The 25052-nt window shown below is 50.0% G+C and overlaps 11 protein-coding genes across 11 annotated transcripts; 6 read left to right on the top strand and 5 right to left on the bottom strand.

Annotated features, from left to right (window-relative positions):
• Positions 1-190: 190 nt before the first annotated feature.
• N7447_000524 (serine/threonine-protein kinase) lies at positions 191-4064 on the top strand (the record flags this gene model as incomplete). Its single annotated transcript, XM_057224800.1, has 4 exons — positions 191-215; positions 582-726; positions 788-3738; positions 3796-4064. The coding sequence occupies 4 exons, from the start codon at positions 191-193 to the stop codon at positions 4062-4064; spliced, it is 3390 nt and encodes a 1129-aa protein (XP_057088816.1).
• Positions 4065-5454: 1390 nt separating this feature from the next.
• On the top strand, positions 5455-7662 carry N7447_000523 (F-box domain protein; the record flags this gene model as incomplete). The annotated part of the gene is made up of 1 exon (XM_057224799.1): positions 5455-7662. The coding sequence occupies one exon, from the start codon at positions 5455-5457 to the stop codon at positions 7660-7662; it is 2208 nt and encodes a 735-aa protein (XP_057088815.1).
• Positions 7663-8733: 1071 nt separating this feature from the next.
• On the bottom strand, positions 8734-10449 carry N7447_000522 (uncharacterized protein; the record flags this gene model as incomplete). Its single annotated transcript, XM_057224798.1, has 1 exon — positions 8734-10449. One exon carries the CDS (start codon positions 10447-10449, stop codon positions 8734-8736), a length of 1716 nt encoding a protein of 571 aa, XP_057088814.1.
• Positions 10450-11560: 1111 nt separating this feature from the next.
• On the bottom strand, positions 11561-12516 carry N7447_000521 (Efg1 domain-containing protein; the record flags this gene model as incomplete). The annotated part of the gene is made up of 2 exons (XM_057224797.1): positions 11561-12132; positions 12195-12516. 2 exons carry the CDS (start codon positions 12514-12516, stop codon positions 11561-11563), a joined length of 894 nt encoding a protein of 297 aa, XP_057088813.1.
• A 365-nt stretch (positions 12517-12881) lies between these two features.
• On the top strand, positions 12882-15965 carry N7447_000520 (uncharacterized protein; the record flags this gene model as incomplete). Its single annotated transcript, XM_057224796.1, has 4 exons — positions 12882-13431; positions 13486-14487; positions 14544-14636; positions 14689-15965. The coding sequence occupies 4 exons, from the start codon at positions 12882-12884 to the stop codon at positions 15963-15965; spliced, it is 2922 nt and encodes a 973-aa protein (XP_057088812.1).
• A 275-nt stretch (positions 15966-16240) lies between these two features.
• Positions 16241-17323, top strand: N7447_000519 (tRNA 2'-phosphotransferase; the record flags this gene model as incomplete). Its single annotated transcript, XM_057224795.1, has 2 exons — positions 16241-16402; positions 16454-17323. The coding sequence occupies 2 exons, from the start codon at positions 16241-16243 to the stop codon at positions 17321-17323; spliced, it is 1032 nt and encodes a 343-aa protein (XP_057088811.1).
• A 690-nt stretch (positions 17324-18013) lies between these two features.
• Positions 18014-19017, top strand: N7447_000518 (intradiol ring-cleavage dioxygenase; the record flags this gene model as incomplete). Its single annotated transcript, XM_057224794.1, has 3 exons — positions 18014-18261; positions 18324-18756; positions 18817-19017. 3 exons carry the CDS (start codon positions 18014-18016, stop codon positions 19015-19017), a joined length of 882 nt encoding a protein of 293 aa, XP_057088810.1.
• Positions 19018-19137: 120 nt separating this feature from the next.
• Positions 19138-20027, bottom strand: N7447_000517 (alpha/beta fold hydrolase; the record flags this gene model as incomplete). Its single annotated transcript, XM_057224793.1, has 2 exons — positions 19138-19505; positions 19595-20027. The coding sequence occupies 2 exons, from the start codon at positions 20025-20027 to the stop codon at positions 19138-19140; spliced, it is 801 nt and encodes a 266-aa protein (XP_057088809.1).
• A 355-nt stretch (positions 20028-20382) lies between these two features.
• Positions 20383-21354, bottom strand: N7447_000516 (uncharacterized protein; the record flags this gene model as incomplete). Its single annotated transcript, XM_057224792.1, has 1 exon — positions 20383-21354. The coding sequence occupies one exon, from the start codon at positions 21352-21354 to the stop codon at positions 20383-20385; it is 972 nt and encodes a 323-aa protein (XP_057088808.1).
• A 285-nt stretch (positions 21355-21639) lies between these two features.
• On the bottom strand, positions 21640-22786 carry N7447_000515 (aldo/keto reductase; the record flags this gene model as incomplete). Its single annotated transcript, XM_057224791.1, has 6 exons — positions 21640-21795; positions 21857-22226; positions 22290-22471; positions 22530-22587; positions 22644-22654; positions 22715-22786. The coding sequence occupies 6 exons, from the start codon at positions 22784-22786 to the stop codon at positions 21640-21642; spliced, it is 849 nt and encodes a 282-aa protein (XP_057088807.1).
• Positions 22787-23551: 765 nt separating this feature from the next.
• Positions 23552-24894, top strand: N7447_000514 (putative translation factor pelota; the record flags this gene model as incomplete). Its single annotated transcript, XM_057224790.1, has 3 exons — positions 23552-23629; positions 23697-24185; positions 24250-24894. The coding sequence occupies 3 exons, from the start codon at positions 23552-23554 to the stop codon at positions 24892-24894; spliced, it is 1212 nt and encodes a 403-aa protein (XP_057088806.1).
• Between the last annotated feature and the right edge of the window lie 158 nt (positions 24895-25052).

Here is a 25052-nt window from a genome sequence, read left to right as displayed (position 1 = left end):
GAGGCAGCTGCCCGCCCTACCCCCGTCACAGTTGCGAATGACCGTTCCGATACATGTCGCATACCCCGGATACATTCACGAGTGCTCGTCTCGATTGAGCCTCGTCCTTTGCTTTGTTTCCCATCTGATCATTTGAATTCCCACAAAAAAAGATAACGAAAACCAAAAAGAGAGAAGAGAGACCTCGGGGATGGGGTCGGCTTACAACCATGATGGTCAGTTGTGCGCACATGCTTGTTTATGCTGATCATTTAGTCTTTGTTTCACATGCCACGGGCCTTGGGAGGAACTAGTGGAGGTGAGAGGAAAACAGCTTATCGTGCTATGTACTCAAATTGAGCTTACGACTCATTGAGCACGCGAAAAGAAACGGGTTGGAGCAACAAGAGCGCGACTTGAGTTTCTTCCCAGAAATCAAGGTCACGCGTTAACACATGCTCGGAGATGCATCTGACCGCGGAGACGAACCGTCTGATCATTCGATAGCATCACATTTTCTTGCAAGGCCCGTGGAATGGAAACTTCAAGACGCGACGATGGAGTTGATTATAAGCTAGGTGAATCGCGCTGACCAAACTAAGGCGAGCCGAGTCCTCTTTCGTCGCCGTTAGGACCCCTCTCTGAGTCGCCCGAATCCGAGGGTGTACTGGACACACTTTCTTTACAGACGGACCACCTCATAGACTCGGCGGACAGTGTTTCTTCGGGATATGACACTCTTTCCAGGTCAGCAGCAAGATTCTTTCTACTTTTCATTACAGCGTTAACGCTTCCTGCGTTTCAACAGATCTCCGTTATTCGAGAACGGTCCAACTGGGCTGGATCGTATACGTCAAAACCAGCCCTCACGAGTATTAACCCTCCCAAATATGTCTTCCTCATCGCTATCGCTAGCTCCCATGGCTGGCCAGCGCCCCGCCCCCTCTCCCCGATCTCGATCCTCATCTCGAGCTCACACTGGCAATTTGGCGAGCCGAAGTTTCACGGATCTAGAAGACCTACACAGGTTTCCACTGGAGTCGCTACATTCCTTTTCCTTTGCTCAACAATCCGAGGAATTCCTCCACACTCGTCAAAACATTCTCAAGAGATCTATTGATTTCATGCGCGACCGGATGGGATGGGCCGCAAGCAATGCCGCGATCGCCAACGCACAAGCAAACGCCAGCGGAGATACGGAGATGCAAGGTATGATGGAGCTTTTGGCCCGAGCAAATATGCTCGAAACCCAGGAAAACCAAATCCATGGTCGTGGACCCATCACCGGACCCGCAGAGATTAATCGCGACAATATCTTTGAGAAGGCCTTCTCAGATGGCAGTTCCTCTCCGGTCAGCACCCGAGATGCACCCCAGGATTCCACCCTCTCGGGGTCACATCCCTCGGACAGCTCCCAATTGTTGATCCCGACGCCTAGCGATCGTATCTCCAGCCAAAGGAGGGACCTGGTCTCTGCACCTACGTCAAGGCGCGTAAGCTTAAAACGTACATACACGGACCTGTGCTCTGTCTCTCTCAGGAGCAAGCTGATGGAAACTCTAGCACAACCATACACCTCTTCCACGGATACTTTCGCCCCGCTTAGCTCCTCGACTGCTGGATTGGGATTCCAGATCCCTGTCCTCCACGCGCATAGCAACAAATGGACCCCGGCTTCCCAGGCCGTGTTCAGGACCGAAGCCCAAGCACCATGGACCATTCTGGCCGCTAATGATCTTTCATGTCTCATCTTTGGTGTTCTTCAGTCCGAAGTTCGCCGTCTCAGTATCCTAGAGGTTGTACAGAAGGAGCATCAGGAATGGCTCAAGGCCAAGCTTCGAGATCCAAGCACTGATGCCGCCGCCCGCATGCCACTTCAGCCCGAAAGAGCCAACATCTCCGCTGTAAATCCCAAGTTCCGAGGTCTTGGGAATGGAGTGACAGCACAACTTCTCAACAAACCATCTTCACGAGAAAAGTCCCGGAGAGCGCAAACTGATGACGGCTATGGCTCCAGCACGAGAAATCCCCGGAACAACCACCCGGCCAATAAGTCCCGCGGAGTCTTGCTGTGTGGTGATGTGGTCCCGATTCAGAAGCGCAACGGATCACGCGGGTCTGCTAGCGTCTGGGTTATGGAAAAGCGAGGTGGCCTGATCTGGGTCCTAGAGGAGATCACAGAGAATATTGCCTCCATCCAGTGTGACGATTCATGGAACGTCGTGAGTGCCAAAGGTGAAGTCGAAAAGATCTGGGGCCCGTCTGTCGTTCAAACAGGCCAGTCGATCACCGACCTTTTACCCTGTTTGCCATCGGAATCTCTTGAGACACCCCCCGAGAAGGGACTGGCGAAAATCGTGGAGTTGAAGCACTTTGCCGCCCGCACCGCTGCTGGCGTTTGTATTCCTGTCGCCGTCGGCAAGGGAGAAGGAGATCACACTCTCCAAGTCTCCAGCTTTCCCCATGTCGCAGGCATGATGGTGCTCTCGTCCTCGTCATTGGACGTGATCAGCTCCAATTCTGTGTTCTCTTCAGTCCTATTTGGTCAAGAAAGACCAGAGGGGCTCCACTTCACTGAACTTGTACCCGATTTCGATGAGATTCTAGACGTTTTGACCGAGGAGGACAATGTGCCACTGGTTGATGGTATTGTCATACCCGAACACAGCTTCCGACGGGCACGGACACTTTCCATTCTCCGCGACGGAAAAGCAAATGCCGCCTCTGTATTCACAGAGCCAAGTGGCTTGCTTGCCAAGCATCGGGATGGCTCGACCATTGTTGTGGATATTCAACTGCGTGTGGTTAAGAGCGGTACCTTCTTCTCAAAGGACAAGACCGAGAAAAGCAGCGATCGCACCAGCGACTCTGATGACAGTGACGATACCATTGCAGTCACAGAGTTGGTCTATGCTTTGTGGATAACTTACTCGAGACAGCTCCACGCTGCTGGACCCGCTGCTGGGCTTTCGCCATCATCTGTACCAAGCTCTAAGCCTACCTCGCCCACACATGATCCTGATGCGGATCGCCCGTTAGACGCCGGCACTGATACCCAGACTGTGGAAAATCGCAACAATTCCGTGGAGATCCAAACCCCGACGTCAACACTCAGTCAACAACTCAGTGAGGCTGCTTCTGAGCCTCTTACCACCCGTCCCGTACAGCCAGTTCCTCAGGTTGAGGCTGCCAATGCGAAGAACGACCCTCCGGCCAAACGAACGATCAACGACTACGTGATTCTCGAAGAGATGGGACAAGGCGCCTACGGCCAAGTCAAGCTGGCACGTTTAAAGAAGCAGCCTACCAAGAAGATGGTATTGAAATTTGTCACAAAGAAGCGGATCCTAGTGGATACGTGGACTCGTGATCGGCGACTGGGTACTGTGCCATTAGAGATCCACGTTCTGAACTTCCTGCGGCGGGATGGGCTCAAGCACCCTAACATTGTGGAGATGGAAGGCTTCTTTGAAGATGATATCAATTACTACATTGAAATGACACCTCATGGACTCCCGGGGATGGACCTGTTCGATTATATCGAACTCAAAGCCAACATGGACGAGTCGGAGTGCCGCAACATCTTCAAACAAGTTGCGAGCGCCGTTAATCATTTACACACCAAAGCACTGGTGGTACATCGTGACATCAAAGATGAGAATGTGGTTCTCGATGGAGAGGGACGGATCAAGTTGATCGACTTTGGAAGTGCGGCCTACATCAAAAACGGGCCGTTTGATGTCTTTGTTGGCACCATTGGTTAGTTTCCTTTGTCTGCCCGAGAGGTAAGATGGCGATGCTGACTGTCTGTGTTAGATTATGCCGCCCCCGAGGTCTTACAGGGCCGGTCGTATCGAGGCAAGGAACAGGACATCTGGGCTCTGGGCATTCTTCTTTATACGATCGTCTACAAAGAGAACCCGTTCTACAACGTTGATGAGATCCTTGACCACCCCCTCCGAATTCCCTTCCTTCCTTTCTCGGAAGATTGCATTGACCTCATCCGCACGATGCTCGATCGCGATGTGGATAACCGACTTACCATTACTGAAGTACTTGAGCACCCCTGGATGGTGGGGGCTTGAATCCTTTTCCCATCTCCCTTCGCCTTTTACTTATTGGAAAAACAAAAATAACGCGATACCCCACAAAGTTACGTTTTGATGATGGATGCAGAATTTTCCGGGGACACTGGGTATCATTTCGGGGTATGTTCTTCTAACTTCCCTTGGGGCCATGTTGATGATGATTATGAACATCAATGCATTTGTTATTTTTTTTATTCGGGGTTTATTTTATCTTTCCCCTTGGCATTTTTGCGATACCTTTGCATATCTCTTTTATGTGACGTAGAGACCCCCTAGAGGGCCAGATTTATATACGTACGACTTTGATGGAATTGCGGGGGAAATACTTAGCGTCCAGTCCGTGGGTCTTCGTCCTTGGCAAAACCTTTAGTGTTCGCCCCATGGGTCGAATCTCCCCACTTCCAACTTTGAGAAGGGACGTCTCCAATTTGATGCAGCTACAAATTTCTATCACACTATGCTATACTCTGCCTTGATGCATCGGACTCAAAAAGAAAAAAAAATAAAATAAATGTTAAATGTTAAAAATATGAGAAGGCATCCATGGATAACCTGGACATATTTCATTTTGATCCATGGATTTTTGCCTACCTACCGTGGATTAGTTCTTCCCTCCCCCACTAGCCAACCTTGGAAGTCCCAAGGCGAAAATGGACTTCTCAGGAACAAACTGCCTCGGTGTCCCTGGGGACTCTGAGTGGGTTCAGAGGCGTTGAGTCTGGTACGTTCAAGGCGTCGTCAGCCGAGGGCTTTGGTCTCACATCAGACGGTCTGTGCCAGGACACTGTGTCAGTACGATATTCTCTGTCTCTAGATTTCTATAAAATTTATCTAAATGTAAAAGAAAAACATTTAAACATGTATATCCGTACATACTTGTGATAGGTGGGGAGCGATAAGCAGATAACGTAGAGGGGGAGATTACTATTGTTTGGAGTAGGCCTAGTAGAAGTATCGCATTCCCTTCTCTACATTCCGCCATTTATTTCCGCATATCTCTCTTTTCCAACTTTCCGTATCTACTCGGCTATCTCGGTTTTCAACGTCACTCGGCACGGTGCCGTTGAGAGGCCTGTTCCACGGTTCGTTGGTCGTGGGCCCCGAAACAATACAGACAACGTGATTTTCCCCACTCACCTTCTGATTTCCTTTTCTCTCTGTTTCTCTGGCTGACATCCAAAAGACCGGTAATCGATAACGCTATGCTTGTCTAAGACCTTTCGGTGACTGCGCGCCCGTCGCTCTATCTGTTTCCACTGTCCTCCTTCGTTATCCTCCGCCGTGAACCCTGTGATACTCCGTGCCATACCGAACATCCCCCCGGAAGACGTGACAAGAGAGGATTGGCCCAGAGAATACGTGCTACAGACTGAACCAAGTTGTCAGAATGGCCTCCCAAATATCCGATGAGATCCTACCCTCGCCGGGAAGTATCTCTCCGAACAGCCCACCCAATTCGGCAGGTCAGATCCCATTAGAGCAACCGCCAAAACTCAAGGGTCGTCAGAAGTTACTGCAGAATCTCCAACGAATGTCGTCCAGCCCGACTCTGACCAGACGCGGACGATCCTCATCAACGAATAGTTACCGCCGAGACAACAAGGCCTCTCTCTCTTGTGTTTCGTTATCGACGACTTCATACTCGCCTTGTCTAGGAAATGGAAGTTCCTCCCAGCTCTATGGTGGCCTCAATCCTCGACCTGCTACCCCCGGATGTTCTAGTTCTCCTACCGAGCCCCGCGGTACCAACGCTCGCATCCGTTTGATGGACACCGATGGCCCTGGTTTCACTACGCCCCGCACCGTGCCTTTGCCTTTTGATGTACGGGCATCGAATGGGTCGCCACGCACCGCGACACCGGTGGGAGTAAAGGTGGAGGGGGAGATCGTCCCAGAAATCCAGCCGACCAGATCTTTTGACTTTTGGGGCGATATGCCACGAGAGATTAAGATGGAGATCTTTCAGCATCTCACCCCACAGGAAATTATCCGCTGTTCTGCGGTGTCCAAAGCGTGGAATGAGATGTGCTACGACGGACAATTATGGTCCAAGGTTGATGCGACCGAGTACTACTCTAAGATCCCGAGCGATATTTTGGTCAAGCTTATCACTTCCGGTGGTCCATTTGTCCGGGACCTCAATCTCAGAGGCTGCATCCAGATGCGTGATAAATGGTCCACGGACGGAGAACGCATCTCGGATCTGTGTCGGAATGTCGTCAACTTTTCGCTTGAGGGTTGTCGTATTGACAGGGCATCCATCTACTCTTTCCTCCTTCGGAATCCCCGTTTGGAATACATCAATCTCTCGGGTCTGTCGAGTGTCACGAACTCGGCGATGAAGGTCATTGCGCGGTCTTGTCTGCAACTTGAGACATTGAATGTTTCTTGGTGCAATAACGTTGATACCACCGGTCTTCTTCGGATTGTCCAGTCCTGTGAGCGGTTGAAGGATCTCCGGGCCAGCGAAATCCGTGGGTTCAAAGATGAGAAGTTCACTTTGGCTTTATTCGAGCGCAATACTTTGGACCGTTTGATCATGAGTCGTACCGACCTGACCGATCATAGCCTGAAGGTGCTGATCCACGGCGAGAACCCCGATATGGATATCTTAACCGATCGGCCTATCGTTCCACCTCGAAGATTCCGTCATTTGGATTTGCACCATTGCCCTGAAGTGAGCGACGATGGATTCAAAAGCCTAGCCTATAACGTTCCAGAATTGGAGGGCCTGCAAGTTTCTCAGTGCTCTGAACTGACCGATGAATCCGTCATGGACGTCATTCGCACGACGCCAAACTTGTCTCATTTGGATCTGGAGGACTTGGAGAACTTGACAAACAGCACCCTGGTGGAGCTGGCCAAATCCCCATGTGCCCAAAGCTTGGAGCACTTGAACATCAGCTTCTGCGAGCGTCTCAGCGACACCGGAATGCTCCAAGTGATGAAGAGTTGTCCGAAACTCCGATCCGTCGAAATGGACAACACCAGAGTCTCAGATCTGACCCTGATGGAAGCCAGCTTCCGCATTCGCCGCCGCGGGTACAGCGACGATCTTCCGCAAATTGGGCTGCGACTCATGATATTCGACTGCGCCAACGTCACCTGGGCAGGGGTCAGGGAAGTCCTCTCCAGCAACGCATACATCCCACGTGCCTCCCGCAAACCCGTTTCAACGGTGGTGACGGTAACACAAACGTCAGATTCCGGCTCCTCCCCGGCGACAAGTACCTTTATCACTCCAGCCTCCTCGCCTTCGCCATCGCCAGCGCCAACCTATCCCAATGAAATCATCCAGCTCAAATGTTTCTATGGCTGGCAGATGACCGTCGATGAACACACGAAACGTGTCCTTCGCGGCGATCTCGCTTCTGCATCCCGGCTGGACCGGAAATGGGCCGACTACATGGTCGCCACTGAGGAGGCTGGCGCCGCTGGTGCTGGTGCTCGCCGACGCCGACGTCGTGCCCGTGAAGCTGAGCGTCTTTACAATGCAGACGAAGATGACAACGATGCTTATGGCGTAGGCGCTATCTCTGCTCTTGGTGGGAGACGCAGGCGAGCCCAGAGCGGTAGCAGCTGTACTGTCATGTGAGATAAATCGATCTTGAGTTGTACGGCGTTTTCCTACTCGGTGTGTTCTGGGAACACCCAACGCGCTAGACGCAAGACGCTACTCGACTCTACTGGCGCAGGAGCGCTATCAAATGGGCATCCACTTGAAATCAAAGATCATATCCAATGATCATTTTCAATTTACTATGAATTACGCACGATATGATTTTCCTTTTTCTGGGACAACAAATCCCCAATACAACACAGTTGCTTTCGCGTTTGATTTGTTTTCTGGCCCCTTCTCTCTCTCTTCATATCTTTCTGCCGCCTATCGTCACATCCACCCCGTTCACCTCCTCATGTTTAGCTCCGGCGCCAAATTCAAGAATGGGCTTTCCTTCCTGCATGTTCTATGAGCTTTTTACATGTTCACATCTTTTACGAAATCAAGATGTTAGCTCTAGCATACGTATCTAGAAGGGTTACCGGCGAGACGGCGCTTTTATTTCCTTTACTCCATAGTTTGTCTTTCCTGGGCTATTCAATTTGAAATTCATGCCGCCTTCCGGGCTGCTTTTATGACACTTTACTTCGAATTGATATCTTCAAGACTGAAGTATACGGACGCAGTTCGACAACCCAAATCAGTACTCAGAGCTCCATTTGGTGCTTGTTCCTGTCTATCATCATTAGCATGGGACTTTCAAACTTTTCCAAGAAAGTGTTCTCGAGTCATGGTTATGTGCTCCCAAGTGACACCATTGCACCTTTTAAACCCGATTATCTTGCATCTTGTAACAGCCGGAATGACAAGATTATCAAAGAAAGCTAGTAGTCTTCCTTTCATGGCACAAACGCCAGCAGTAAGAATATTGTAAGCACAAAGCGCTATGAACCGCGTGTCACTGACAAGAAAGAAAAAGTAACATCGCGAGAGAAAACACGAAAATAAAAGGCACAGCCCTCTAATGCCATAAATCCTGAGTTTCCATGATAAAATCAGCCCCTGGGATACATCACCTCCTGATATCCCATAAAGCTATAGTCAATCTCGTTTCTGGTCCATTTTCACCTTTTTTTTTGGTTTTTCGGTTTTGAACTCTCCCTCGTATCACGTAGGAACTCCCTCTGCTGCCCGACATTTATCGACAACAGTCCTCTTGTCGATCTTGGTTTCATCAGCTATCGACTGAGATGCATGATCTTCAGCAAGCTTCAGATCCTCTGACAAGCCACAAGCTGCTGCATAGTCCAACTGCTCCGTACTGGGCTGTTCGGATACGATTTGCGCCATGTTGAGTGGGTCAGTGATGTGAGTGTTCTCGGCGGATGCATCAGTCACTGCCTGCTCGATTTGAGGATGCATAGTCATCAGCTTCATCTCGGTTGGTTGGATAATTGCAGGTGCTTGAATCGTGGCATCCGCAGAAGAGATAGCAGGAATTCTGATCTGCGCGGGGTTGGGCTTGTCAATGAATCCCTTGGTTGGATCTCCAATATCCATGCCCAAATCGAGCACGGTTCTCCCAATGCTGCTGGGGGCGACAGGTTGCTTCTTCTCCAGGTTTGAGGCGGCGGTTTCGAGCTTTTTGGCGGTCTCTTCGGTGGCCCGTTCCATGGGACCTTTGGTGACATTTTCCGTGACCGTTTCCGTGGCCTTTTTTGAGATCTCCTTTGGGGTATCTTTCGTGATATCTTCCATGACCTCTTCCGTGTCCTTCGCTAGAGCCTGCTCGGAGCTTTGCATTGGGGACTGCTCTAGAGCTTGTTCCTGAGCCTGCGCTGGAACCTTCGCTGGGCAGTCAATGTCCATACCCACATTCAATTTGGACCTAGACTGAGTCGTGATGGGCTGATTGCTACTGCTAGCACCTTCATCGCTCGTTCCGGTGGGATCTTCAACCTCAATGTCACCATCTGACTCTTCATCCTCCTCCAGCATCTGGTTGGCGTATGTTCTATCGAGAGAGGCATAGTTGATATCTTTGATACCATGCTTGGCGAAGAACTCCTTTGGCATGACAGTTGGTTTCACGCCATCTTTCATGGGTCCGCAACGAACGTTGTAACCCCAGGCTCTCCACAGCTGGCATATCTCAATCTCATTGGTATCTGGATTCGGAACAACCGCGCACAGATGGTGCTCATGCGCCACAACATCGCGAACCTCGGGCTTGCCCCTGTATCTCGCATCTTTCTCGATACCCTGAGGTTTGTGCAATGTGATCTGACGAGTGATGGTATGAGGAAGATTCACAGCAGAATCAGGTGCAATGATCGCCCCGATAGACCAGATCGGGTTCGCTTGCATGATCTCTCTAGTTTTCTCACGGAGCAACCAGCCAATACACCCGACGTGTTCGCGTCCACAGAGGATGTAATACCCTTTGTATACAGGGAAGAATGGTAGACCATGAGCCCAGATAATTGGAGCGGGTCCCGAAGACACGCGGTGAGGGTTGATATTGCCCATGCTGTCGAAGTCATATGGATATTGTCGTCCTCGTTCGCGGGGGGGCACAAGCTTGGTCACCAGATAAACCAGCTCATCTGAGAGTCGGTTGTTTGATGGAGGTAAGGTTGGCTGGCCCGTTTCTTCGTTGAATTCAACGTCCAGGACCAGTTTGAGCCTATCCTCTTCTTCCTTCGTGTCAGGCTGCTTTCCCTGACCATCTTTAGATGTCCAAACAATGTCAGAGCTTGCTTTCAGGTGATCTGCGAGTGTGGTGGTGCAGTAATCTCGAAGACGTCCCTGCTGCTTCATGAAGGTTGCCTCCTCTGAGGGACTGCAAGCCATTCTGGCTTCTTTGGCTTTGGTCGCAGGCATCTTTCTTGCCCTGGGTTAAGAGAATGTGGAGTTGATTTGAGAATTCTAAATCCGCGCTCGGTTAGTTAAGAGCTCAAATGATTAGAGGTATATCTGGTCGATCGAAATGATATTGAGGCAAAAGGTGGTTGGTTTATGATTCCCTAATTGATCAATGAAAGCTCAGGTGAGTAGATGTATGACTGTATGACTGACCACCGTGATAAGAACAAAGATATACTTGACCTTTGAGAAGAGATGGTAGTTAAATACGGAAGTTTGGATTGTTGCGGAAGTTCGAAATATGAAGAAGTCTGGGTCATAGATACAGGAGTCAGTGAACATGAAGTCGCAGTTTGATGTAAGATACAATATGTGAAGCGAATATGAAGTAGAAATTGAAGTATCAAGATGGTCAAACATTTAGCAAGACATCTTACCTGTTCACCAATTTGTGACAAGAGAAGCAAAGTAGATAAATGGATGATAAAGAGGTTATGAAACAATGTGGAAACGCCGGATATATGAAAAGATACAACAGTGATGCAAAGCAGAGAAGGGAGTGAAGTCATATATGGGCAGCAAAGAAGTTCTAGGTGTTGATCCGTTGTTCGCAGCTTACAGAGTCAGTGTCAATTTAAGTCTTTGAGGCATTGACCCTGAAGCTAGATCAATGCGGTATGAAAGTTGGGATGGTAGAGGATGGCAGGAGTAGCAATATAAAGGTTCAAAAGCAGGGTTGATGATAGGAGAAAGTGTCAATAGAGTAGATCGGTACATAACTATATAGTGAAACTACAGTGAACGGTGTGATAGTTATACCTCATAGTTTACTCACTTTATCTATGGAGCCATTACAACTTCATTGAACGGCCATTCATATATATAACAATTGGTCCCTATGTAGCCAAAAAATATTCGTTCGGTTCTACCCAAAAACCCAGACAAGCCACAGCATCAGTCTATAGGCATAATCACAGGCATTAGGGTATGTAGGTGGAGAAGCCGGTCAATATTTGGTGAAGCTTTTTGGGTGTCACTTGGCTGTATTGGAATAGAATGTATAGAATGCTAGTGTGGATATCAAGACAAATAAGACATAAACCAATTCTGCATCAAACTTATGAACTGGTTACTCAAAGAAACCACCATCGCTATCATCTTGGTCCTCCTCATTGGCTTGTTGTGGAGCCTCGTCTTTCTTGGAGGCCCGCTCAGTGCGTGCATGCTTCTCCTTCTTGTTGCTATTCTTGTCATCTTTGGAAACATGCTTGTCCTTTTGGGTAGCAGCCTTGGTCTCTTTCTTCTTGTTCTTCTCTTTCTGGTTATCTGTAGCGGTAGTTGTGCCAGATGACAAAGTTTGGATTTTCTCTCCATTGGCGTTGATGTGCAACTTTCCATTACGAAGAAGGTCCAGTGTCTTTTCTTCCATACACTTCTCGACGACAGGCCACAACGGGGGTTTGGTATCATTGGATTTGGTTTCCTCCGTTTGCAATTCTGACTTTGGATCCGTTGCATCAGGTTTTCCACTGGGGTAGATTGAAATGTATTTCTCGGTGAGAGGATAGTAGATCGAATAGTTGAGGTTCACCTGGCAGGTGTGGATTTTTGCTGCAAGACGAGCCTTCTGTTTCGAATCCAGATCTTCTTCCTTCTCACGGCGAGTAAGTCGGTTGAGTTCCTTCGTAGCAGTTTTGCGGTCTATTCAAAAACAAAGTACGTTAGCGAGAGTCCAGGACCATTCAGACTTGTGGGCCACATACCAAGGAATCGGACGAAGTGATATTTCTTGATCAATGATGACCGTTCTCTGCGTGTGGTTTCATCTGCAAGATCTTGCTCATATCCAGCCAGCGCACGCTCCTGCAAGATGCGAGCATCGGCAGACAAGTCCATTTTGTTGAGTAGTCGTTTCACATCGCGAATTCGCCTTTTGAGATCGTTGATCGATGGGTATTCCTTTTCAGGTTTGGGAGCAAATTTGTCCTTAAATTTCCGTGTCACTTTAGGCTTCGGTGCATCGCCTTTGCTGCCGAAGTCCACGAATTGACCTTGGTCATCTGCTTTGTCTGCCTTGCGGTGCATCTTTTTGCGGGCCGGGGGGCATCCTCTGAGCCATCCCGGGTCTTCCTCTTTGAGGGGGCTGCCTGATCGCGCTGGCTTCGAGTGTCTGTAGACATGATTGTTGGTCTAACAGAAAAGGAAAGAAGAAAAAAGATGTCGAAGCTACAGCAAAAACGATAAGAAAAAAGATATCGGCGGATTTATCGGCCCGTCCCCAGATTGGCGCCAACCAATGAGCGTCTTCGTTGATCACCATCACCACGGCCCTCTCAGATCGCTTTGATTTGATTTACTCCCATTGTTCACGTGAATTCGTGTATCTGGCAGTCTGGATCTACTCATGCCACTGAGTCAATTACTGAACCAAGCTTAGTAAAAGGACCAGCATGGAGTCTGCCATTCGCTGGTCCCCGACCTCGTCGGCCACTGAACAACGCTTCCTGTCTGTCGACGTCACGGGGAAATCATTTCGTCTGTGTAGGGTGACCGGGTTTGACGGCAAGCATTTACGCCATGAAGTTCTCTCCACCCTGACCAACGTGCCTGGGTTCCGCGCATTCGACTGGTCTGCTTCAAATGAGAACCTGATCGCCGTGGGTCAGTCGTCTGGGGAGGCCACCATCCTACGCCTCGATGGGGATGCCAAGGAGTCTCTTTCATTCCCAGTCCGCAATCAGCGGTACTGCAATGCAGTTGCATTTAGTGCACACGGTCTCGTAGCATCGGGCCTCGATCGCGTTCGGAACGACTTTTGCTTGAACATTTGGGATGTCAACCAACGACTCAGTCCCGCTGGTGGAAGTAAGGGATTTACTGAGCCCTTGCGGAAGCTCGCCAGCTCAGAACCCATCACCAGTATCAAGTTTTTCCGAGACCAGCCTGATACGATCGTAACGGGTGTTAAAGGCCAATTTGTTCGGATCTATGATCTAAGAGGTTTGTCTTTCTTGGCCTCATATCTACAAAAGCAAAGCGCTGATTTTATCTAAGAGGGGCCTGGCAATCCGTCATTACAATTTCCCACTCGGTGTGTCCACAATCTGGCTATTGATTGGCTTGATGAGAACTATATTGCATCTTGCATTCCATCAAATGAAAGCACCATCTGCGTGTGGGACCGTCGCGTTGGATCTCGACTGGCATCACCATCGATGGGCTCTTCTGCCGGCGCCGCAGAGACAGGTCAAGCGACGCCTGCTTTGGAACTCAAGAATGTTTTCCATCCCAAGTCCTCCATCTGGAGCTTGCGCTTCTCAAGGACGAACCGAGGCAGTCTCGCTGCGCTGTCCAGCAGCGGCCATTTCAAGAATTATGACATTGCCAAGGACTACTTGCCGGAGGAGTATCGCTCTTCGATAGACGAGACTCTTGGTCAGGGATCTTCCAGAAATTACCCAGAATCGGTATACACCAAGCACGTGCGGGATGTTTGCGTACCTTTTGATACTCCGACTCGTGGTTACAAAGAGAAAGACCGGGTTGTTTCATTCGATTCCCTGAATCTCAGCTTGTCTCCTCAACCAAGTGCTATCGCACTCGACGGCAATGGACAGCCCCAGATCATCACCGCGCGACCCCCGTGCGCACCAATTGATCTATCTTCACGCAGTGTATTGGCCTGCGGTATCTCGTCGAGTGACTCAGATGTGCGATCGATTCACCCACTGTCTGAGCATATTTCACCCATCTCAGATCTAATCGGAAACATCAGGTCACGCGTTTGCTCGACTTCGCAGGAGCATGGGGCAAACTCAAATGGTCAGCTGTTCGTGTCAAAGAATCCTGATTGCGAGCCTGTCCCCAGCCATGAGAACCGGGAGCGCGCCACGGCTCTTGGGGCGATGGGTGTTCCTCTTACTGCCAAAGAAGCGCTCACCCTATGCACAATCAACCAGTCACGTTGCAAAGAGGGTTATTTGTTTGATGAGGTTCGAAACCGAAAGGTAACCTCTGATGATCAAGCTCTACAGGATTTCTGGAGCTGGACTGAACGTGAGTTTTCCATTTATTCCTTCGGGTGGCAGACACCTATCTAATACATTTTCTAGGAGCTCGAACCGAGTCTTCTGGGACGTCAATGGTTGTCAATGGCTTGGACCTGAATTATCTAGGCGTGAGCAATGTTTGGAATAATGACCTAGGTTTGTTTCTTCACTTGAGTTTCAAATATTTTTCAAAACTGACCAAGAATAGGCAATGGTTTCGAACAACGTTGTATTAGCGCTAAGAGGGCCGATGCTAAATCAGTTGCGGATGCAGTGGCAACTTTGGCAATTCAGTTGGACCTCCCCGAGACAAAAGGTTGCGATACAGCTTACCCCGATCATCGCCGACTCTGTCTTCGTCTCTGTGGTGCAACGCAATCCTACCGTGAGCTGGAGGAGTCAGTGAAAACTCTATCTGGTGAAGACCAGCATACTAAAGCTGCTGCACTGGCTGTCTTCCAAGATGAGCCTAAGCTGGCTTACCTTGGGCTACGAAGCAACAACCCCACGCAAGCTCATAAATTACTGGCCATGGCAATCGCCGGTGCCTCCAAGGGGGACAATGACACAGACTGGGAGGAAACCTGTGCGGAAATTGCGAAGGAGCTCTCCGATCCATACGCTCGGGCGATCCTAGCCCTTGTGAGCAAAGGCGACTGGAATGCAGTTATCAAAGAAACCACACTACCTCTGAAGTATCGCGTAGAGGTCGCGCTACGCTGGCTCCCAGATGACGAACTAACAGCGTATCTGAAGGATGCTACAAGCCAAGCAATTCTTCAAGGCAATATTGAAGGAGTCGTGCTCACAGGCTTGGGTCATTTGGCTATGAGTCTGTTCCAATCTTATATTGGGAAATTTAATGATGTCCAAACTCCCGTGCTAGCAATGAGCCATACAGTGCCGCGGTTTGTTAACAACCAAAAACACATTGTCCAGTTTGAGGCCTGGCGTGAGACCTACCGGCGGCAAATGAACTCATGGAAACTCCAACTCGAGCGAGCCCGATTTGACGTCAGTTCTCGTCGGTTCGCTGTGACTGCAGATGGTCGCAAGCTCGTGCCGCCACCACCGCAGCAAGTCAGCCTCACTTGTAACTACTGCACGAATCCGCTCACTCAGCACGATGCTTCCTCTCAGCTCTCCCCATCTACTAAGACGGCTGAGACTGTTCATCCCACCACCGGGAACCCACTGGCAGCCCCAATCATGTCTGGGACTTTGTGTCCGCGTTGTGGTCGACATATGCCGCGCTGCGGCGTCTGCACCTTGTGGCTTGGTTCACCAGACCCCATGTCACGCGCCAGTATTGCTGCCGATGCCGAGGCGGGTTCTCGTAAGCCCAATGATACTGAGGTGATGCGGCGATTCGTGGTGTTTTGTATTCATTGCAACCATGGATTCCATGCAAACCATGCCAGTGACTGGTTTAAACGACATAAGATCTGTCCTGTAGCAGAGTGTAACTGCATCTGCGATCGGTAATCTTATTTTACATTGTCCCTTGTGAGCCATGGACTAAATCCATAGCCTGTCTTTCTGCGATATTCTATACCCAATTCAGTTTATGTGAGAATAATGATTAAAGAGAATTTGGTTCCTTTGACCCTTGCACGGTTTCAAAGATGCAGCTAATAGCTGTGAGTCATGTTCATAAACCCCTGTTAAAGAGCCGCATCAACTCTAAGCTTATAATTGCCCCACCAAAATATTATTTCCACAACTCCCCGCACATTTTCACTCAAGCTCGATACGTTAATATGGCCCCGAAAGACAATAAGGATAAGCGAGGACGTGGACATGGTCAAGGCCAAAGTCGTGATGTCCTAGTCTCCAAAGCATTAAGCTTACTTCTGCGACATGCTGCGGAGAAGGAAGGGCTGAAGATGAACGCACAGGGCTATGCGAGCGTGCCAGACGTGGTATGCAGCTGTGTTGTTCTCAACGGCCTGCAATATACTGACTATGCCTAGTTAAATTGGAGGAAACTCAAATCGCTCAAAGTCACCTTCCCCGAGATTCTACACGCCGTCGACTCGTCCGATAAAAAGCGCTTCGCCCTCCTTCACATTCCATCCGCGCAACCCACCAAATCCACAACCCAAGCAACAACAATACCAGTCACGTCCCCCGATGCAGAGCATGATGCCAGCACCATCGTGGGTGAAGACCAGCCCGCGACATCGGTCCTGGAGTCCGCGCCTGCCACGAGCGAAGCCCAGCAAACAGCCACCGACCAAGCATTATCCGTGAAAGACACCGACCCGGCGAACTTTCTAATTCGCGCGACTCAAGGTCACAGCATCAAGACCGTCGATGCTGCCTCCTTCCTCGAGCCGCTTTCTTTGTCCGATGAATCGAAACTACCCGATACCGTCGTCCACGGCACGTTCCACGCGACCTGGCCTGCGATTCTACAATCCGGTGGATTACGTTGTATGGGACGGAACCACATCCACTTCGCTACTGGCCCATCATTAGAATCGGTGCTTGCTGTTCACACCGATGATGCCGCGCAGGGTAAATCCAAGCCCGGCGACTCTGGCGTTATCTCGGGCATGCGGCGCGATGCGCAGGTTCTGATTTATATTGATGTACGCAAAGCGCTGGCAGCAGGGGTACCGTTCTGGCGCAGTGAGAACGGGGTCATTCTTAGTGAGGGTATACCTGTTGCGAAGAGTGGGCAGGGTGAGAAGGAGGAGCAGAAGTTCGTCTCGCTGGAGTTTTTCGATGTTGTAGTCGAACGCAAGGCCGGGCTGGGTAAGCTCTGGGAGAAGGGGGAGGTCCTGCAGGAACTTCCGGAGAATCTCACGAAGAAAGGGAATCCTAAGGCCCGGCGATGAGTGGTGAGATTGACTGGAGATGTGACACTCCAACTGTAGGGATTATCATATCCAGCCGGGATGTTGTTCAGTCCGACACAGACGGGAAATACCACCGATTCTCCTTCCAATGATCTACATATTCAGTATGCAATCCTTTCTATCCTGAGTTGCCCCCACCTCGGACTTCACCCTAGGTAACCCCGGAGCCTCCAGCCTATGTTGATGGGCCCTGGAGTATACCCGCCATGCTATCTTACTAAAAGACCAATCCCGACGGCTCAAGTCAAATACAAAGTACATCGTATTGAAGGTGTTGAGACTTCGGATGCTGTGGGTATCAAACATTCTACAACTCACCTCTGCATCCTATTTGTATGAGATTTACATGGAAAATCTCAGGCATTTTTCATTTCACCAAACCCTCAAACCCGCCAAGCTCTCCTACCCGACTGCGGGGAAATCGGAAGCGCAACGTCTTCCGATCCCCCAACCGACTTGTCGCTTCACATCCGATGGCAATGCAATTGGCGTGGATTTGCGGGGTCAGCCTTGAATAAGCGTCATATTCTGGGATCTGGATCACGAGAAGTCCCGGCGTATATAACACTCTAGAGGATTTTCAATAATCGCATACTCTTCTCTTGTTAAAACACCTGTAGCTTTGACTCGCACTCGTACATATCGCAATAAACTGATTTGCGCGCAACAATGGCGACACACCGCTTCGATCCCACTTTCACGGACAATGTCATCAACGCGATGGGTCCTAAGACCACCCCGCGCATGCGGAAGCTTATGACCGGTCTAATCAGGCACATGCACGACTATGCACGCGAGGAGGAGCTCACCGTTGACGAGTGGATGGCCGGCGTGCAGATGCTCAATTGGGCGGGACGGATGAGCGACGATAAGCGGAACGAGGGACAGCTGGTGTGCGATGTACTGGGATTGGAATCGTAAGCCGAACTCTTGTTCGCAGGGGAGTGGAACTCAGCAGCTAACGTCTGTTGCACAACAGCCTCGTCGATGAAATCACCTTCACTCTCGCTGAAGAAGCGCAGGATGCGCCCACAGCCACGGCCATCCTGGGCCCGTTCTTCCGTGCCGATACTCCTTACCGTGAGAATGGTGAGGACATCGTCAAGACCAAACCGGCTGATGCTGAGATGACATTCATGCATGGTCGCGTGATGGATTTCCAGACCAAGCAGCCTCTTGTCGGTGCGACGGTCGAGGTCTGGCAGGCTTCCACGAACGGGTTGTATGAGCAGCAGGATCCCGAACAGGTTGAGTTCAACCTGCGCGGCAAGTTCAAGACGGATGAGGAGGGCAGGTACTCGTTCTACTGCCTGCGTCCGACGCCGTACCCCGTTCCTAACGATGGTCCTGCTGGAAAGCTTCTTGAGCTGATGGATCGTCATCCTTTCCGCCCTGCTCACATTCACATTATTGTAAGTTTTGGCGTGGGGTTTTCGATATCGGGTTGAGATAGAAGCTAATATCTTGTCCAGGCTACCTATGATAACTACCGTCCTTTGACAACACAGATCTTCGACCGCAAAGATAAGTACCTTGACAACGACTCAGTGTTTGCTGTCAAGGACTCGCTTGTTGTGGATTTCGTGCCGCGCGAGAATGATCCTCAGGCCGCCATTGAGCTCAATTACGATGTCAAGTTGGTGAAGTTCGAGGCTGGTACCGATGGCGCATGAGCGAGCAGCGGCACTAAAGTAGCATTTTTTGTAATTTTTTTTTTTTTGGCGTATTTGACGATAGCGGCATTGCACATATTTACTGACATATTCATCATTCCATTCTAAATAGAGGCTCATTCAAGCATTCGCAACATTCGCGAACTTGGCAATTAACTCACCCACCTCATCAGCAGCCTCGATACAATGCCAATGCCCAACCCCCTTCAATACCTCAAGAGACTTCTGCTTACTCGATACATGGTCAAAGATATGCTGGCATCCCTCCATAGAAGCAGACTTGTCCTCCTCGCCCGCAATAAGCAAGAACGGCGCCTTGACAGCAGCATAGTCCGCCGGCTTTGCGGTCGCAATAGCGCGGCACAGTGCGGCATAGCCCTTAGGATCCTGGCCCAGGATCAACTCCCGGATGAAAGCCTTTTGAAGCGAGGTGCTGCGCGAGCCGACAGCTCCAAAGGGGATGGTATTTGCCATGGATTCGATTCCAGCTTCAAACAATTTAGCACATTCGAAAATTCAAGTAACGCAATAGAATAGAAACCTCAGAAACAGATAGATTCGAATGGGAAACACGTACACTCAAGGACAGTCTCCGATCTCTTATTCATGACTGTCACCAAGGTATCGGATGGGTGCGTCGGCCCAATGGCCACAACGCCCTGTATGCGATTGGGATGCCGCGCACCTAGCTCTGTCACCACGAGCCCGCCCATTGAATGGCCGACTACGACAGCCTTGTGGACTCGCAGCGTGTCTAGCACACCGATGACATCCTCTGCGATGCCGGGGATCGTGATTGTGTCATTGGTGTACGGGGAGCGGGCGGCGCCGTATGTGTCAATTGTAATGCAGCGGTGGAGTTTTGTGAGGTGCGGGATTACTGGATAGTAGTAGTTTTGTGAAGAGCCCAGGCCGTGGATGAAGATGAAGGTCAGACCGGTTATCGGAGGACCGGCGGGGTGGGAGTCAGCATAGTAGAGACGGTGGCTGTTTGCTTGGACGAACGGCATTGTAAATTGGGGATATTCACGAGATATGAAGGACGTAATGCAGGAATAGAAAAGCGGGCAGCCCTGGAGATCTATACAAATGATAAGTGTAACGTCATTCCCGATAACGTTCTACAATAATATACACAATCCTGGCCATTTCTGGTCATTCCGTCGGAAATAATCCCAGCTTCTACCCCAAAAAGATATTTGAGTCTCCCGAAAAAGGCCTTGGGGCATCCGAACTGGATATCCGACTGTCGGTCCGGACCCGATCCAGCGCCAAGACTACCAACATAGATGTACAAGATGTATATCGTACTCCAACGCAAGTGCGACAAAATACTGCCGAGGCGATTTACCAGATTCAGAATCATTAAGAGGGATTTTTATTAAGTTCGTCAAAAGGGTCGCCGCTTCCGTGTGCAAATGCTTCTTCAATCCAATCCGCAGTCTCGTCGCGAAAGGAATCTCCCAAAGACGCCAATGTGGGTCTACTGCATGGTCGATCAGATAAAAGAGGTTGTAAAAGGGAGATATCTTTGGATGGAGACTCGTCTCTCGCTGTATGACTACTCGTTTGTTTGATAATAGCCGCTTCGGCTTCAAGGAAATCGGCGGGGTCGTACTGGAAAGATTCCCCGAAAGATGATTCTAGCGTGAGCACAGCCGGGGGAGGTCGTAGGTAGGATGATTCCTTGGGTATAGAAGGGTTCTTCGTTTCTTCGTCAGTCGCTCGCGTGGTAGCAGCCATCTCGGCATTTTTCAAAACCTCTTCGTCGTCGAACGCGGAGCAGTCCGAGAACTCATCCTCGTCCTTGAATGCAGTCCGGGTCGCGGTGCCAATATCCTGTTCTTCAAGCTCTTTCGGGACGCCTCCATATTGAAGGTCGGATAGGTCATTTTTCAATACCTCGTCCAAGTCGTCAAAGGCATCCGAATCAGCTTCCGTATCTCCACCCACGCTCTCCGAAGTGTTATCATGTGATTCGATCTCTGTAACCGTTGGCGCTGGCTCCGGTGCAGCGGGTGACTGTCGCTTCCCAGCTCCTAGGAATATTGACAGCAGCGGCTGACTCGACGGGACGCGGGCTGCATGGGGATCCGGGATGCCGCGACGCTTCCGCTCCTCACGGGCTTGCGCCTCTTGCTCGGCTTTCCGTTTCTTGTTGGCGATGCGTTTCTTCTCCTTCTCGCGTAGCTTTTTCGCTCTATTTTCTCGCTCCTCCTCGCGATCTAGTCGCGCGATCTGGGATGCGGTGAACTGGAATCGTTGGTTGCTGCGCTGGTACCGGCGTTTAACGGTCTTGGATTTCTCCAAGATGATGCGACGCGGCTCATCCGGCATAGTGGAGGCAACGGTGGCAGCGACCGCCTGCTGCCTGTACGATCATGGGGATGGAGAGCTGTGGCGAGTTGTACTAGAAAAGTTTGGAAGTGTCGATGTTGTTTTTGGTTGGCGGTGATACGTTGTGCCGACCGCGAAAGGTCAACAAATTACCAAATTGGGCTGCATTCTTACAAAGGTCTATTCCAAGGTTATTGGTCTCTATTCGGTGTATATTTGGATGCTTAGAATTTGATTCTTCAATTCAATTCATACGCTAGGCTTTCACTAATATAATGACGTCATTTAGATCTTGCAGTCACGGACGGGATCCCAGCATACGGGCTCGTACGTGTTGAGCTTCAGGCTGGCCATGTCCTCATCCGACAATGTGAAGTCAAAGACCTGCGCGTTCTCTCGAATACGAGACTCGGTCACAGACTTTGGCAGGGGCACATATCCCTAATGTAAACGAGGTTAGTTATCCACTGTTGGGCACACGAAGCGAGTCATGTACACGTACCTTCTGCAAACTCCAGCGGATCAAAATCTGAGCCTCAGTCTTGCCGTGCTTCTTAGCCAGGTTCTGTAGAACTGGCTCCTTCATGCGAGTCGCTTGCACGAGAGGAGAGTATGCTTCGACAACGATGTTACGCTTCTGCAGCCACTCCGCAATGTCGTCACGCGGGCACCACGGGTGGATTTCGTACTGGCCGACAGTGATTTGTCCGCCCGCTCCGCTCTTGATGTACTCCTCCAGCTCCTCGAGGTGCTGGATAGCAAAGTTGGACACACCCAAGGAGCGGATATGGCCCGCCTTTTGGGCCTCCACGAGTGCGCGCCATGTGCCCAGGCGGTCCTCCTTACCGCCATAAGGTGCGTGAACCAACATACTAATACCCACCGGGTTAGTTCGCTAATCTGCTTTGTTTTCCAGGGAACAAGGAGGTCCATACAGGTCAATATAGCCAAGGTTTGCCGCAGCGATGCTTTCCTCGATGGCCTTCTTTGCCTTGTCGTATCCCATGCATTTCGACGGCACCTTGCTGGTATAGAAGATCTTAGAGCGGTCAAGGCCAGACCCGCGGATGGCGGCGGCACTTTCCAGTTCATTTCCGTACACTTTGGCGCTGTCGACCTGTAACAGGATGGTCAAATCTGGGTACACTTGCTGGCCGGGTTTTGTAGCTGCTTACATGGCGGTATCCCAGCTCAATGGCCTTGCGGGTCACTTTCTCGGTGACATCAGAGGGACTGGTCAAGAATAAGTCAACATAATCTGTGGCGGGGGTTTTATACAATGGCCATACGTTTGGTAAACCTAATTCCCAGGATAAGTGTCAGTCATGCATATCACAACTCCAAGGGCCAATACACTCACTCCAAATCCAACGACGGGGATCTCGTAGCCCGAGACCAATTTATAGGTAGACTGTAGCGAAAGGGAAGCCATGATGAATGTTTTTGGTTGAAAGGTAGAAGAAGGCGGGGGACTTTAATAGATAAAAGGTCTCGACATCCACGGACCACCTCGGTCCAGTCATTTCCGCTTGGAGCTTGACGCCATCTAAGTGGGGATATACGGTATCGGGGACTAGATGCAGCTAATCAATGGCGGATCAATGCGTGGGGCAACGAACTTGACTAGGACAGATAGGACTGAACTTTCCAAGAATTATTCATCATAAAATCATGGGACCTTCAAGCCCTAGAGGTTCCTGCATCTTTGACGTCAACTTTTCCCCAATCATATCTGATTAGGGCTTGGTCTTATCGATACTTGTATGCCCTGCTCAAGTGGAGGATGTTCATACCTGATATCATGTGTTCTGGAAGTTTAGAATATTCAGGAATTTTATATTCTCTATTAACCTCTCGAAGACTAAAATTAATCTGCTAGAATAACTGAGTAGAGCAAGTGATATTCTTGTAGGACGGGCGGTAATGAATGGCAGATTCTGTGGTGGGGTTGAGTTTGGCAAGTTCATCAGCATCAATATGCTTTCATACTAGGTTGATTTGCTCGAATATCCCTGTTTATAGAAGCATTCCAAAGCTCTCCCGTGTTGGATCTGCTTTTACGACCCCCTTTATCCTTCCAATTTGCGCATTTTTGTGTCAACATATGACGACATCGCAATAACAACCTCCAACCCGTCTTCGTCGCATTTTACCTTTCCAAACCCTCGGCATACAACCGTAAAATATCGCCACAGGAATGCGTTGCATTAAGAACAAAATTGAGCACGATGGCTCTGGGGCGGTGACATTATGTCCTGTCGAGCCAGAAGACATGGTATTGAAGCCCTCACTTTCCGTCTCAGCACCCCGCAGTGATCTAATATACGATTCGGCGAATCTAGTGGCACGCATACAACCTGATCCGACCAGGAGACCTCCTGCGAGCCAGCGCAATTCGCCGAGTTACCACAGTCCAGGATACCGGGTCCACGAGCTCCGCGCGCGTTCATCTTAATCTCCTAATTCGCGTGAAGAATCTCGACTTTGATCCGCAAAGCTCTCAGCTCCATGTATCAGGACAAATCACCAACGAAACACCGCACACGAAAATTGGACAGTTCCATACCCTCGATCTAGAGTTGAATCGCAATTTCACGTTAGAGAAAGAGGTTGGGGCAGATGGAGAAGGTGTCGGATGGGACAGTATTGCAATTGAGTCACTCAAGGACGCTGTTGACGAGGGCGGTAAACGCCGTGCAGAGGCTGTCGCAGTAGTGATGCAAGAAGGACTGGCTCATATCTGCTTTATTGGCCAATTCCAGACAATATTGAAGCAAAAGATCGAGATGTCTGTGCCGCGGAAACGGCAAGGAGGAGGGGATCATGATAAAGTGAGTATATGTTGTTTCATTGCATAGATTCACAGGGCTCAAAACTTACGCGGCATACTTCCAGGGAATGAACAAGTTTTTCAAAGTTACACTCGAGACACTCCTTCGGCAAATGGAGTTCAATACCAGTCTTACTTCAGGCGCCAACAACGAAGCTGTCCGGCCCGTGCTTCTCGCCTCACCCGGGTTTGTCGCCGCTGGCTTCCAGAAATACATTCAATCTGAGGCATCAACAACGACTCCCGGACTCAAGCGACTTCTTCCCAGTCTCGTGGTTGTGCACTCCGCGTCGGGGTACACAAATTCACTATCAGAGGTTCTGCAGTCGCCCGCAGTGAAGACCATCCTGGCTGATACTAAGTATGCCCGTGAGACGAAATTGATGGACCACTTCCAAGAACAACTACGCAAGGAGACCAACAAAGCAACATATGGCCCCCGCGAGGTTGAGTACGCGGTTGAACAAGGTGCCGTCGGCCGAGGTGGCGGCGTACTCATTGTTTCGAATCGCTTGTTTCGATCACAGGATGTCGCTGAGCGTAAACGCTGGGTGGGGCTTGTGGACCGCGTCCGCGATGTTGAAGGTGGTGAAGTGCGAATTCTCAGCTCCGATCATGAAAGTGGAAAGCGTCTCGAGGGGCTGGGTGGTATCGCTGCACTTTTGACATTCCCGGTTATTGAACCAGAATTTGACTCTGATGCAGAATAGACTAGCAATTAAACAGACCATCGAAAATATACAAAGGTCTTCTGTAACATACGGCATAATCAAAGAGTGCAATAATCCAGTGCCATAAATGGAAAGTCGTCTTTACCACTCATACTCAATATCTTGCGGTTAAATGTTCATATCCTTCTAGCTATAGC

The sequence above is a fragment of the Penicillium robsamsonii genome (genome assembly GCF_028829455.1).
Source record: "Penicillium robsamsonii strain IBT 29466 chromosome Unknown utg000001l_segment0_segment0, whole genome shotgun sequence".
Taxonomy (NCBI): Eukaryota; Fungi; Ascomycota; class Eurotiomycetes; order Eurotiales; family Aspergillaceae; genus Penicillium; species Penicillium robsamsonii.
Note: the sequence above shows the minus strand (reverse complement) of the source record. Positions and strands in the feature narration are given on the sequence as shown.